Source organism: Pelophylax lessonae, assembly GCF_965119305.1.
Source record: "Pelophylax lessonae genome assembly, chromosome: 12".
NCBI lineage: Eukaryota > Metazoa > Chordata > Amphibia > Anura > Ranidae > Pelophylax > Pelophylax lessonae.
In genome coordinates, this window is record NC_138779.1 from 200,673,138 (window position 1) to 200,688,694 (window position 15,557).

Consider the following 15,557-nt stretch of genomic DNA (forward strand, 5'->3'; position numbering starts at 1 on the left):
ATCGATAGATAGAAAGACTATCTATCTATCTATCTATCTATCTATCTATCTATCTATCTATCTATCTATCTATCTATGAGCTAATATTTTTTCTGGGACCACCAAAAGCTGTTGATAGAGAATGGAGCGGCCTCCAAAATGCCAACCCATTATGTTTCATCCAAAGAGTTTATCCAAAGACAGGCATGAGGAATACGATTTTCACTTCGGAGGTTGATTGCTGAATTTTGTATTTTGTCCGGAGTTTCTCTTCAGTTATAAGTCTCCATCTCGGTTTCCACCATGGATCTACTGTAGGGATCCTCCGTTTCGAACTTCTCTTTGAATGTGCTCTCCAGGAGGAATGGGACAGACTTTTGTAAACTCTTCTTAAAATCCCTCCCAATGAAGGCATAGACCATGGGGTTGACACAACTGTTAAAGAAACTGATGGCGTAGACAATGTTGGACATAGCAAAATCCATGGTGTCACTGATTTCTACATTCATATATTCTAGGAATGGCCACAGATGGAAGGGGAACCATAAACAGAAGAAAGTGGCTACAATGGTAACAATAACTTTAAAGGGTCGACCAGATATGGAAAGACTTCTTCTTCTTCTCAGACGAATGACGATGAGGCTGTAGCATATCAATGTAATAGAAAAAGGGATGAGGAACATGATGACAAATCTAGTAATGAGCATGGCTCTGTACCGTACTTGGTCCACATGGTCATCAGCTGAATATATAGGAAAGCAGTATGAACTATTATTATCAGAGTCATGAGCAATGTCATAAAAAGCGAGGTAGGGAGTGCTGAGTGTAAAGCAGGCTGTCCAGATAAGCATGGAGATGGAAGAAGCCATCTTTAGAGTTTTGTGGTTTTTTGACCACACCGGGCACATAACAGACGTACAGCGGTCAATGCTGATGACCATTAGGAAAGTGGTGCTAACAGACATGTTGAGGAAGAGAGCCGTAAAAATCACCTTGCACATAACCTGACCGAAGGGCCAATGACCATCCATGACCCATTCGGTGATCTGAAGGGGGAAGAAGATGTCAAAAATGAAGTCGGCGATGGCCAAGTTGAGGAACCAGATGATGCTGACCGATTTGGACATTTTGAATCCTGCAATCCAGATAACCAAACCATTTCCAATCACCCCTAGGATAAAGGTCACGCTGTAAAAAAATATGTTCATAATTTTTACTGCCTGGTAAACGATTGGGTCTATACCCTCCTCCTCAGGAACATAATATGTCGTATAGTAAGTGAAATAAAATAATGGAGCGGTGGTTTCTTCCATTTTATTTGAAGCTCTGTAGCAAAGTAAAGAAAAAAAAATAAAACAGTAAGGTTACAATAGTGATTAATTTGGCTTGAATAATAATACTAATAATAATAATAATAATAATATGTTACCACTATCAATAATAGTAATATAATAAAATACAACTAATATTTATTATTATTAATAATAATAATAATAATAATAATAATAATAATAATAATAATAGTATACTACCACTATCAATAATAGTAATACAATAAAATAAAATACAATAAAATACAATTAATAATAATAATAATAATAATAATAATAATAATAAAATACTACCACTACTACTAATGGTAATAAAATAATAATAATAATAATAATAATAATAATAATAATAATAATAATAATAATAATAATAATAATAATATGTTACCACTATCAATAATAGTAATAAAATAAAATACAACTAATAATTAATAATAATAATAATAATAATAATACGAGTATACTACCACTATCAATAATAGTAATACAATAAAATAAAATAAAATAAAAAACAATTAATAAAAATAATAATAATAATAATAATAATAATAATAATAATAATAAAAATACTACCACTACTACTAATGGTAATAAAATAATAATAATAATAATAATAATATGTTACCACTATCAATAATAGTAATAAAATAAAATAAAATACAACTAATTAATAATAATAATAATAATAATAATAATAATAATAATAATAATAATACGAGTATACTACCACTATCAATAATAGTAATACAATAAAATAAAATAAAATAAAATACAATTAATAAATATAATAATAATAAAAAAAATACTACCACTACTACTAATGGTAATAAAATAATACTAATAATAATAATAATAATAATGTCAATCCATTATATTATTAAAAGGAAATTGATTCTGCTATCTTGTGAAGCTCAAGTGTGAGTGATCAGCTTTTCACAGCACCTATGAGTCTCAGGCCTCCTTTCTGTGTAATATAAAGAGACATTGCCTATCCAGCCCCTTCCACAGTTTATTCCTGCCCATGTCTCTACTTTTTCATCTTTAGAGGCTCAACTTTTTACCCTCCTCATAAACAGCTCATAGAACTGACAATTAACTTCAAACCAGCATGTCTTTGGACTTTCATGTTTAAAGACATGCTGGGAGTTAAATTGGCTCCTGTCTAAATTGTCCCTAGTATGTGGGTGTAGACAAGTGAGATAGGGACCTTAGATTGTAAGCTTCTTTAGCACAGGGACTGATGGAAATGTATTGTATGTAAATAGTATTTATTAATGTATGAATATATATATATATATATATATATATATATATATATATATGTGCACTATAATACCAAAGTATTGGGACGCATGCCTTTACACGCACATGAACTTTAATGGCATCCCAGTCTTAGTCCGTAGGGTTCAATATTGAGATGGCCCACCCTTTGCAGCTATAACAGCTTCAACTCCACAAGGTTTAGCAGTGTCTATGGGAATGTTTGACCATTCTTCCAGAAGCGCATTTGTGAGGTCAGGCACTGATGTTGGACAAGAAATCCTGGCTCATAATCTGCGCTCTAATTCATCCCAAATGTGTTCTATTGGGTTGAGGTCCTTCGTTTTTCGGCCAGGTAATGGACACAAGTCGGTAATCAGTTGTGACTTTTTTGAGCCAAAAAAAAATTTTTTCTCTCAAACATATGATAAATTGAAATGTTAATGTGTTTCTCGTCCAAACTGTTTGCACTAGGCATATGTGAAAAAACAATAATAAATAAACCAGCCGCGCTTGGTCACACTCAGGATATAACAATAATGAACAATAAATGAATATACATAGGCTGCCAGTACAAAAAATATGAATTAAAAATGTAAGTAAAAGTACAGCGCCAACTAATACAATTGCTGAAAAGTTCTATATGATAGAAAGTCCAACAAATGCAAATAATATAGCTCCAAGGTTTAAATTTTGAAAGTCCAACACCAAAGAATGGATCAAAGAAGCTGGAAAGATGTTCACCTCATGCACCAAACACAAAAGAGAGGATGTCTGCTTACCAGAACCTCATGACCCCCGGTTAGGGTGGGTCAAATGGGCTTGCAGTGTAGATACCAAAGAGGGGTCCTCCAGGATGGATGGAACCAATCTAATAGAATCCCCCCAAAAGCAGGCAAAACTCCAGTATAATTGAAACAGTGCAGTGATGACCGTCTTAACATATCATATACCTCGGAATAAACAGGAAAAACTCCAATGGCATAGTAACCCAAACTTTTAATAAATGAAGAATATACATAGGCAACTCACAAGACCATCCAAATGAATGCACATGGAAAAAGATGTGAAAAAACAAAAACTGATTAATTTATGTCCATTGAACGATTTATCATTCATTACATCATGGCACTATTGTTTGATCTCACAGGCAAGTGTTAGTTTTTCGAAAATTAGTTCAAACGATTTTTCGTTTAGTGTATAGCCAGCATACGACTGGGATGTCATTAAAGTTCATGTGTGTGTAAAGGCAGGCGTCCCAATACTTTTGGTAATAAAGTGTATGTATATATATATATATATTTACAGGATATTTCAATGCATAAATTAAAATGAAATAAATAAAATAAAATAACTAAATAAATTTATATATATATATATATAGACTGCACAGGTTTTTTTTTTTTTTTTTTAGAAACACATCACCTTAAAGTCCAGCTAATGGAAAAGCAGATACTTGTGGCATAGTTTTTTTGACAGTGTATAGTGGTATAGTTTTTTTGACCCATATATGTAATAGTTTATTGATGATGTCAAATTGTACATGCCATTGCCTGGGTAGGGTGGCATCATGGTCTACCTACTTGTGTGGCAATAACACCAAATACATTTTTGCTTTAAGTTCAATTCAATAATTTTGTTTCTATTGGCTGATTCTTAAAATGTTTTACAAAAATGTTCTGCATTTTTGATAAACTGTCCATTGGTGTCTGGCCAACTGGCAACCCAGTACCTTGTGCTGCCAGATATTAGGCTATCATTAAAGTTTTATCTTGTATTCCTAGACACTGGGTAATGTTAATCTACATAGGCGAACCTATATCAGCTACTCTTACCTGTCTTTTTCCCCTGTGAGACCTTCTCGACCTTCCTCGCGCTTGTTTCAGGGTTCAATAAAATCATGTCTAGGACAAGTGTCTGTCTCCTTTTTTTTTTCCATTTCTTATAACTGTTTATGATTGGGTGGAATAGAGATTTTGTATTTGATTTTAATAACTGCTTCGAATACAGTGAAGATAATCTGTCAGACAGTTCCTGTTGTTCTTGAACTCTAGATTTTTATCTGGCCAAAGACATGAGAAAAGGAAATGGACCGTTAAAGATTTAAAGGTAACTATCCTGTGTGTTCAGTATGTAAATCGGTCGGAATATCATTATGAATTGTAAAAAATGAATTGAATCATCTAATGGAAATCTGATTTTTTTTGCAGATTAAGATTAATTCCTTCCAACAATACAATCTGTTTAGCAATCCTTTGGGTTGTCTACTAGTCCACTTCCATATCTCCATTCCCTCTACTCTCTTTTACATTCCCTGCAGCGTGAAGTCATCCATGTATGGTGGTATGCCCTTGTATTGTACAATCTATACAAGGGCATCTACATAATTGTAGCGCCCTCTTGTGTACATAATTGGGTAGAGTAGATAGAGGATTGTTAAAAGCCTAGGTGTGAGTCAGAGGGTTTACTTTAGGTCAGGCTGGAGGGCTCTGCAGTAGAACAATTCTCCTGCGCTCGAGTGAAATATGACGGAGGGAAGGGAGATACTTCAGACTCGGGTGGATAAAGCCTATGGTCTTGCTGCCCCCTCAGGATCAAGGGTATCCAGAACCAACTGGGAAAAAGACAAAAGAAAAGGGACACACTGACCTAGTGCATTACCACTAAAACCATTTATTAAAATGTTAAAAAGTATACAATATACTCACAAAGCAGGTGTGAATGCACACACATCAACATAATGTACATAAAATCTCCAAGGTAGCCAAGGTCCCACATGAAGCTGAATGGCGTGCAGTGTGCTGCTGTGGCTGGGCTGACGCGTTTCAGGGGCAAGCCCCCTTCCTCAGAGCCAGAAAAGTTTCTGCCCTGCAGTTCAGGCCTCTGATACCTCCCCCTGGGTCTAGAAACTTGGAGACATTTCTATAAGCTAGTGGGCAGAGGCCAGGAGGTGCTAATCTGAATATTTATGGAATTCTGTCCAATCCCCAGGCAGGAGGCCTGGCAGGGTGGCTGAACCAGCCCAAAAATATGGAGGAGACTGGCCAGCAGGGAAGTCGGTGTGAAAGATGGAAGGTTGAGGTGCCGCTCTGTAGCCTGGGAGAGGGCCCCCAGAGAAAGGGGTTCTGCCTCCAGGCTGGAACATAGAAAAGAGGACAACACTGAGGATGGGACTTTGTAGGCAGGCAATAAATATGAAATAGTATTATAGAAAAAACATAGTATTTATTAACAAAAAAATAAAAACATAATAAACATCAATTAAGAACAAGCATTGAAAACCATCTGTGTGAATACATATATATCACCGGTTCAGTAGGCGAGCAAGAGGATTCAACTCTCACTATTAACTATTGCCAACATGTTTTGGAAAAAAACATTCCTTCTTCTGGGAATAGGTCTGAATACAGTATTCTAATCTATAAAGTATAAATGCAAATATCAGTACAATGTTTTATCAGCTGATCTGAATATTTATGGAATTCTGTCCAATCCCCAGGCAGGGGGCCTGGCAGGGTGGCTGAACCAGCCCATAAATTCAGAGGAGCTTGGCCAGCAGGGGAGTCAGGTGGAAGATAGAAGGTTGAGGTGCTGTTCTGTAGCCTGGGAGAAGGCCCCAGAGAAGGGGTTTCTGCCTCCAGGCTACAGGTTTCAGGAAGGAGGAAAGCTGACAGAAGGAGCTCCACTGCCCTGCAGCCCCCCAGGGGGAAATACACCCTGCATTGTTTGGAAAGAAACCAACCCAGCAGAAGGCCTGAAAGCAGTTCTATCCATAGCTACAGGATAAGGACAGCGTGAGTACCTCTACACCCCCGGGGTCTATAAGGGAGAAGTCTGCTAGATGCAAGTTCTTGGCAAGTCTTCAGGGAACAGATTAATTGCTTAATCAATCCCTTGTCCTGGGATCAGATACCGTAGCAAGATGGGATGGTATTTTTCACAAAAGGGACCAAGAGCTTAAACAAGTTGGGACTTTGCTAAAAATCCACTCAGGTGAACACCAAACACCTAGGAAGGGATTATTGTGCAACAGACTGTTGCTGTTCTGGTGGGAACACAGTCAAGTATCTGCTGTTGCAGTGTGCCACTTTCCACCCACGCTATAGCCGAAAGATGGCCACAGCATGGGCTTCCAGTGCCAAGAGGGTGTCAATAGATGTCCTTCTGTGATTGTGCTGCTAGCCTGCCCCCTGTGGCCAATCACAGCAGTCCTTTACCATTTGATCAGCTGTCAGCCAATGACCAAAACAGAGGTCTTTTTTTCTCCTCACGATCAGCGTGAGGGGAAAAGAAGAAAGCCTGTAACCAGCTTCTGTTACAGGGACATTGGTCCCAATCTGTACCCACCAGTTCTGCTAATCTGCACCAACCAGTTCCACTTATTACTGCCCACCAGTGTCACCTAGTAATGCCCACCAGTGCCATCTAGCAGTGCCCATCAGTGCCCACCAGTGCCACCTATCAGTGCCCATCAGTGCTGCCAATCAGTAACCATTAATGCAGCTTCATCAGTACCCATCAGTACCATCTATTAGTGCCCCCTCATCAGTGCCTCATCATCAGTGTCACCTATCAGTGCTGCCTATCAGTGTCACCTACCAGTGCCTATCAGTGGCCATCAGTGCTGCATATCAGTACCCATCAGTGCCACCTAGCAGTGCCGTCTATCAGTGCCCATCAGTGCCACATCTCAGTGCCCTTCAGTGCCGCCTATCAGAGCCCATCAGTGCCACCTATCAGTGCCCACCAGTGCTACCTACCAAATGCAGCCTCATCAGTACCCACCAGTGCTGCCTCATCAGTGCCCACCAGTGCTGCCTCATCAGTAACCATTAGTGCAGCTTCATCAGTACCCATCAGTACCATCTATCAGTGCCCCCTCATCAGTACCCATGAGTGCCCATCAGTTCAGTCTATCAGTGTCCATCAGTGCAGCCTAATCAGTGCACATCAGTGCAGGAGAAAAATGACCTGTTTGCAAAATGTTATAACTTACAATGTTTTCTGTATTTTTCTGATTCTTTAGCAAAAAAAATAAATAAAAAAAACCCAGTGGTGATTTATTTCCACCAAAAGAAAGCTCCATTTGTGTGAAAAAAAATGATAAAAATGGTTTTTGGGTACATTATTACATGACTGCGCATATGTCATTCTAGGTGCAAGGGGGTATAAGTGCCCAGAAAGCAAGTGGTTAATGGACAAACATAACAGTGTTTTGTACTGGCTCTGGCACATGGGGAATACATGAGGATAACAAAATGTATGTTTTAATGTTGATGTTAATCGGGAAGGCCTGGCTCGCAGTCTCTGCTCTAAATCATCCCAAAGGTGTTCTATTGGGTTGGTGTCAGGACTCTGTGCAAGCCAGTCAAGTTCCTCCACCCCAAACTCGCTCATTCATGTCTTTTGAGACCTTGCTTTGTGCACTGGTGCGCAGTCATGTTGGAACAGGAAAGGGCCTTCCTCAAACTGTTCCCACAAAATTGGGAGCATGAAATTGTCCTGGCATGCTGACGCCTTAAGAGTTTTCTTTGATGGAACTAGGGGGCCAAGCCCAACCCCTGAAAAACAACCCCACACCATAATCCCCCCTCCACCAAATAATTTGGAGGGGTGGCCCAATACTTTTGGCAATAGTATGGATGAGTGAGTTTGGTGTGGAACTTGACTGGGTATCCTATAACAAATATAGAGACAGGGCTTCCTGGTATCTTGTCCCTTTGGACCACTTTAAAAAGTCACATGTCAATTTGATTCACTGGTAAGCAAAACTGAGATAGGTGGCTGTATTCATTGCCAGTTCTGATCTGAGCAAATATGTTTCACTCTTTTCACTCTTCGACATTCTAGATTTGTCAATATCAGTATGTACCAGGGAGTTCTTGTAGGTGATTGTCTATAACAGGGGTCTTCAAACTATGGCCCTCCAGTTGTTCAGGAACTACAATTCCCATCATGCCTAGTCTGTGAATGTCAGAGTTTTACAATGCCTGATGGGATGTGTAGTTCTGCAACAACTGGAGGGCCGTAGTTTGAGGATCCCTGGTCTATAAGCACTCTTGGATGGTGATAGGCACCGTAAATCAGGATAGTCTCAATATAACCTAATTTTTTGCTATCAATTGCTTGAGTTTATTTTAACTCATTCATACTACATTCCAGTCTAGATTTGATTTTTCTCCATTTGGAGCCTTCCCCTTTGCCCAATAAGACATAAAGAACAGGATTAAGACAGCTGTTGATGGAGACCAGGCAAAGGCACAAAGAACTCATCATAAAGTCAGTGAGCACTTGATGCACAGTTTCGTTTTTGGCTACCAGCGGCCACACATTGTATGGAAACCAGCAGCCGAAAAAGCAAACCACAACAGCTATGATGATCCGGAAAGTTCTCTGAAATTTCCTGGACCTTTTAATCGTGTTGGATCGGAGTCTGAAGATAATCAGGCTGTAACAGACAAGGATTATAGAAAACGATAGCCCAAACATGATGAAGCATCGAGAGAACATTAAATATTTTTCAGCTGATGAATATTTGATCTGACAATAATGTGAAAGATGGCCATACATAGGAACAAGGAAATAGAAAATATGGATGTCTGTGTCATAAATGAACATGCTTGGTATTACAATAGATAAAGGTACAGTCCATATAAACATTGAACAAATGTTGGCTACTCTCCTTGTACGATGTACTTTGGACCAGAAGGGCCAAATGATGGTCACGCAACGGTCAATGCTAATGGCTGTTATGAACAGAACACTGATGAAGGAGTTTAAGTGCAACAATGCAAAATTAAATGCTTGTAAAGAAGTTCTATCATCGTATGACAGAAACCACACTGTTACACGGAAAGGGAGAGAAATACAAAACATGAAGTCAACAATGGCCAAGTTGACAAACCACACTGCACTGACAGTCTTCAACTTAAATCCGGCGATCCAGATCACCAAACCATTCCCCAGAATTCCAACTATAAAAGTCATACAGAAGCAAACAATAATCAGAACTTTTGAAATGGTGAAGGCAAGCTGAAACGAGGGCAAACCAAGTATCTTCACAATGTCAGCGGAATCCAGGGTGAAATTCTGTACTTTGCATTTTGGCCTATTGATAAAAGGAGAAAAGAAAATCTCAAAAAGTCATCATTATTAATTAGGTAAATATTTTTTATGGCTTAAAGGTTTTAGATACTTGACTATAACCCCAGAATTATTTTGTTTGACAACCAATTTCAAAATCATGGTAAATAATATAGAGTTGGTCCCCACTCTGCTAGAAAGACATAAGCGTGTCTGTGGGAATGTATGCCCATTCATTCAAAAGATGAATGATTAGGTCAGGTACTATTTTTGGATGAGAAGACCTGGCTTACCATTGGCCTTCCAATTCAGTAGAGTTTTTCCAAAGGTGTTCAGTAAGGTCAATTGAGGCCAGGGCTCTGTTTAGGCCACTTGGGTTCCTCTACTTCAAATTGGGGAACTAACATTTTTAGGCAGGTAAGACAGTTGAAGTGTGGTCTTTGGATCAGTTTGGATAGAGTTCCACTTTAAATGTAAACAAATTAAAAAAGAGAAAAGAAAAGAGAGGTTCAAGAAGTGAATGCTTTCTGTTTTATGCAGAGGCTTTAATAAATATTCTTTTATATTTTATGTTATTTTATTTTAATATATTTTATATATATATATATATATATACATATATATATATATATATATATATATAATATATTTTGTGTTATTTTATTTTAATATATTTTATTATTTTCTTTTATATTTTATTCTTTTTATTTTATGAAGAGGCTTTTATATTATATTTTATTATATTCATTATAGTGAATGGCGATTAGAGACTGGCCTAGTATATATTAATATTACATTTCCAGTTTTACTGCCTTATTTTCTTATGTTACTCACTATATCCAATCAATAATGATGCGGCTGTTTTTTTTAAATAGCTGCATTAAAATAAAACTTAAAATGTAGAAAAAGCTTAATATATTTTATTATTTTCTTTTATATTTTATTTTTTTTATTTTTTGAAGAGGCTTTTATATTATATTTTATTATATTCATTATAGTGAATGGCGATTAGAGACTGGCCTAGTATATATTAATATTACATTTCCAGTTTTACTGCCTTGTTTTCTTATGTTACTCACTATATCCAATCAATAATGATGCGGCTGTTTTTTTTTTTAAATAGCTGCATTAAAAATAAAACTTAAAATGTAGAAAAAGCTTTTTTTTTTTTTTTTTACCAATAATAATCATAATCGTAACTTGGGTTGATCGTGGAAAAATCCATTTGGTCGTAAGCGCTCATGATTGGTAGGGTTCTACAAAAAAAGATATAAATATGTTTATTAGAGAGAACGACTGACATAGATGAAACATTGACATCATTGCTGGATCTAGGGGGTTGCTGGGGTGGGCTGTGCCTCCCCAGATTTCAGTTGCGTCCCCCAAAAGATCTCTGCTCAATGCCCTGCCAGCAGTGACCCCTGTCCTCACTCTGCTGACCCCTGTCTGTCTTCTGCCCTGAGGAGCCCTGTACAGTGCTCTGTTGACCCCTGTGCTCCATCTTGTGGACCCTGTACATTGCCTTTCTGACCCCTGTCCTCTGTTCTGTGGACTCCGTACACTACCCTTCTGACCCCTGTCCACTGCCCCGCTGATCCCGTACACTGCTCTTCTGACCCCTGTCCACTGCCCCGCTGATCCCGTACACTGCTCTTCTGACCCATGTCCTCTGCCCTGCTGATCCCATACACTGCCCTACAAACTGCTGATGCTACTCTCTGTCTGCCCTTTTGACATCCTTATCTTTTCAAATTTTTTTGACTGCTCCAAACACTCCCAGGGAAACTTGAGCTGACAGAGGGGTGCCTGTAAAATATGGATTGAAAGCCCTATCCCTCCTACTTTGGGCTCAGCACTCTACTAACATGTCTACGGGTCAACCTTCAAAGTGGAAGAGTTAGGACCGCTGTCTGGTTTTTATTGCTGTACGTGTTGGGGAGATTTTTCCTCACTTCCTATCCCAATGACCACAGAATTACTGAAAGCAATATAAAATAGACAACATTTCTAATTTCTTACCGTCTTCATAAAACAAAGGTCATTTTATGGTTATCTCTGTCCAAATTGGAGATACTCCGTCCTGGAACCACAGTTGAAGTAGCATGAAATCTTCCCAGTAGAGCCACAGAAAATAATAAAAACTAGAGGAATATTCCATCCCATAACCATCCTATGTATGATATTTTTTAGACTTGGGGAATTGAGGAACAGAAAAAACCCATCAAGTTGTTTTCTCTGTATTCTATTGTGGCAATTTTTGTTTCACTTCTTGTCCAAGAGACAGAACAGTAAGAGAAAGGGGAAATTAGTACAATGAGAAGACATCCCATCTTGAAAGATGTCCCTAGATGGAAAAGATGTCCCCAGATTGAAAAGATGTCCCCATTGGAAGATTTCCTTTCCCCTCGTGTTTCAGAATTTCTCCTTACATTATAATACAACTTACTAGCCACCAGGACAAATAGAGGGGTGACATTCCCCAGTGGGGGCATATAAAATAATAAAAACTAGACTGATGTCCCATCCCATAATCATAATATGTATTTTTTTATTTTTTTTTATTTGGGGAATTGAGGAACAGTTGAAGCCCATCGGATTTCTGTATTCCCTTGTGGCAATTTGTCTTCACTTCTTTTCCAAGAGACATAACAGGAAGTGAAATAGAACATTTATAAAATGAGAAGAAATACCATCATTGGAACAGATGTCCTTTTTGGAAGATTTCCTGCCCCTTTCTGTTTCAGTGACAACAAGGATTTCTCATTACTTTCTAATACATTGATTTTAGTCACCAGTGATGGTAGTAACTGCGTTAAAGTAAACAGCGTTACCTAACGCAGTTACTTTAGAGGGTAACGAGTAATCTAACTGATTACTGTTCCCCTCCTGGTAACGCCGTTTCAATTACTTTGGCCGCGTTACCGCAATTACATCTACCGCCACTAGATGGCAGTAGTGTAATTCCTCCTCTCCTCTATGACCGAGGTTGGCGCTGACCGCAGTACTGGCCTCAGTCGACGAGAGAGAGAGAAAGGAGAGAGAGTGGCAGTGCAGAGTACAGCGTATCAGGTTCAGCCGCCCAGGCCATGAGGAGGGCAGCCAGAGGCCATATGATTTAATTTAATATAATTAAATATATAGTCCAGGCACTGCAGGCAGTCCACCACCAGTCCACCACCGCCACAGTCGTCACATCAGACAGGCACAGGTAGCCAGCCAGAAGAGTTGAGGCAGCACAAGCAGACAGACAGGCCTGGAGGACGGAGCCAGATGGACCCCAGTGTGCCTGGGCAGGACACACACCACCACCAGCAGCCAGCTAGGCAGCACAGCAGCAGCAGCACAGGTACCAAAAAGCAAAAAAAAACAAAAATAAAATATGGTTACTAACAGACTCAGTCATAGTCAGGACAGAAGGACTCAAGACTCAGACCCCCACCACCAGTATGCCACACCACCAGACAGCCAGCAGGTACCAAAAAAAACAAAAACATAAAATACCACAGTCAGGACTGGAGTGGAGTCAGGAGTCAGACTCAGGTCAGGTACCACCGTACCACACTGCCAGTACCCCCACCAGTGCCACACCACCATCCACCACTGCCCACCACCACTGCCCACCAGCAGCAGCAGGTACCACTCAAGTAAAAAAGAAAAAAAAAACACCACTCAGTCAGGAGTCACTCAAGAGGACTTAGGTCAGGTACTACTGTCAGTACCAGTGTACAACCACCACCATGCAGCCAGCGGTACCACTCAGCAAATACCACTCGGTACCACTCAGCAAATACTACTCAGGTACCCACTTCCAGTGTACCACGCAGCCAGCCAGTACCACTCAGCAAATATCACTCAGGTACCACCAGTGCCACTTAGCAAATACCACTCAGGTACTGTACCAGTGTACCACGCAGTTGGTATCACCCAGCAAATACCACACAGGTACCACTCAGGAATCAGGATTCACCTCACCACATAGGTGTCTCATTGTCCCACAGCAACATTAAAATAGTGCAGATAACTGTACAATGTTTTATAATAATAATTGCTTCTATTTAGTGTTCATTTCCATCATTTAACATATTTAATATTGGGGGCATCCAAGTTATTTGACATATTTGATTGTTTTTTTAAATTAACGCAATAGTTACTTTCCCTGGTAATTAGTTACTTTTTTACTGATGTAACTCAGTTACTTTTTGTGAGAAGTAACTAGTAACTATAACGAATTACTTTTTTTAACTTACATGACCAACACTGCTAGTCACCAGGACAAATACAGGGGGTGACATTCCCTAGTGGGGGTACAGATAGCAACAAAGACCTGACAGGCATTCAACCCCCCCCCCCATCCAAATCTAAAATAAACCGTTTTGGCTTTGGATATAGTGTCGTGAGTACAGTAATTTGTAGTAGTTATTATCAATTTATGAAGACTACTGAAAGCAAGGGTAGCTCCAAAAATCCAATGCATTCCATCAGCACCTGAACAATGATTTAATTTTATATGGTATTTCTTGTAAAAATGTATTCAATAGCTAATTACACAGCTATTAAACACACATATCGAAACATTTTTTTTTGGGTGGGCACAAAAGTGTGCACATTATGGTGATATATTATGTAATTTGATTTCAGAAGATGCAATCAACAGGATAAGCCTACCTTGAGCTGAGTTATAGAGGTAGTAAATCACCAATACCAATGTCTTTGCTAGACAACGGGTTAAACCTCAAAGAAAATGATATTTTCTTTGATTCAGATTTTCAATAGTTTTTGCTTCATCTGCACTTTATTGACCAATCCTATAATATTCTGGCCTATAAGTAAAGCTCTGAAATCACAGAGCTCTCGTATGTACGAGAAAAAGGAGGGCTTGGCTATACCAATTTTTGTTTGGGACTTTTAACGGTACCAATTAGAGAATTTTAATAAGGACAAAAAAGATATAAAAAAAATTATAAATTTTATTCAAAACATTAAAAAAATTTTAATCTTATTGAAGATTTTTTAGGATGAATATTGGTTTACATAAAGACATACAAAAACATACAGAGACCACATATATTTATGGACAATAAAATATATCATATAAGTAAGTGCTTGTACATATATAAGACCATATCAAGTGGCTGATAGTTGCTCAGAGTGAATAAGCAGTAAATTCATCCACTATGGCAATAATCAGCGCCCGCCCGACATGTTTCACCACAGAGGCTTCTTCAGGGGCATAGCATACAGTGTATTGATGGTCATATTGCTCAAAAGGAGTAGCGTGACATCTTCATATATGGTAAATTAACAGGTCTTTAACATGTATGGTAAGAGTTGTGGGGGAAACAATTGCATATCGCCTGCTACACAGATAACATCTCCATAGGACAAATTATAGTCGTGTCATCTGCAAACAACTGTGTAAAGCTACAGTCAGTATGGCAGTATACCAAGCCGTACACACAAGAAGATTCGGATCAAACTGCTCCAAATTTGCAAACGGTCTAAGTCCCAAGACCGAGCAGCAATGGGAAATGCAGGCTATGCGTCCGACATCCCCACGAACCTAGGCTTTTATGGAGATTTTATCTTTTATCCATAGACATTGGTACACTTTAATCTACAAAGGCAAATTTACTTAAATTAGTCTTACCTGTCTTTTTTTGCTGCAAGACTTTCTCAACCTTCTTCGCACTTGTTTCCGCAGTCAATAAGATCATGATTAAGACAAATGTCTGTTTCTTTTTAATTTTTTTTTTAAATTTTATATTAATGTCTTATGATTGTTTATGATTGGATGGTGTAGAGATTCTGTATTTGATTCTTAAAGCCTCTCCAAATATGGAGAAGATAATCTGTCACACAGTTTCTGTTGTTCTTGAACAGTAGATTTGTATCTGGCCAGAGATT

General features: G+C 38.5%; 2 protein-coding genes across 2 annotated transcripts; both read right to left on the reverse strand.

Annotated features, from left to right (window-relative positions):
* Positions 1–251: 251 nt before the first annotated feature.
* On the reverse strand, positions 252–4,450 carry LOC309567767 (chemerin-like receptor 1; the record flags this gene model as incomplete). The annotated part of the gene is made up of 2 exons (XM_082273214.1): positions 4,406–4,450; positions 252–1,305 (listed from the first exon to the last, which is right to left on the reverse strand). The coding sequence occupies exon 2, from the start codon at positions 1,290–1,292 to the stop codon at positions 252–254; it is 1,041 nt and encodes a 346-aa protein (XP_082129340.1). The 5' UTR covers positions 1,293–1,305; positions 4,406–4,450.
* A 4,252-nt stretch (positions 4,451–8,702) lies between these two features.
* Positions 8,703–15,341, reverse strand: LOC309567802 (chemerin-like receptor 1; the record flags this gene model as incomplete). Its single annotated transcript, XM_082273253.1, has 3 exons — positions 15,301–15,341; positions 10,832–10,909; positions 8,703–9,678 (listed from the first exon to the last, which is right to left on the reverse strand). The coding sequence occupies exons 2-3, from the start codon at positions 10,894–10,896 to the stop codon at positions 8,703–8,705; spliced, it is 1,041 nt and encodes a 346-aa protein (XP_082129379.1). The 5' UTR covers positions 10,897–10,909; positions 15,301–15,341.
* Positions 15,342–15,557: the final 216 nt, after the last annotated feature.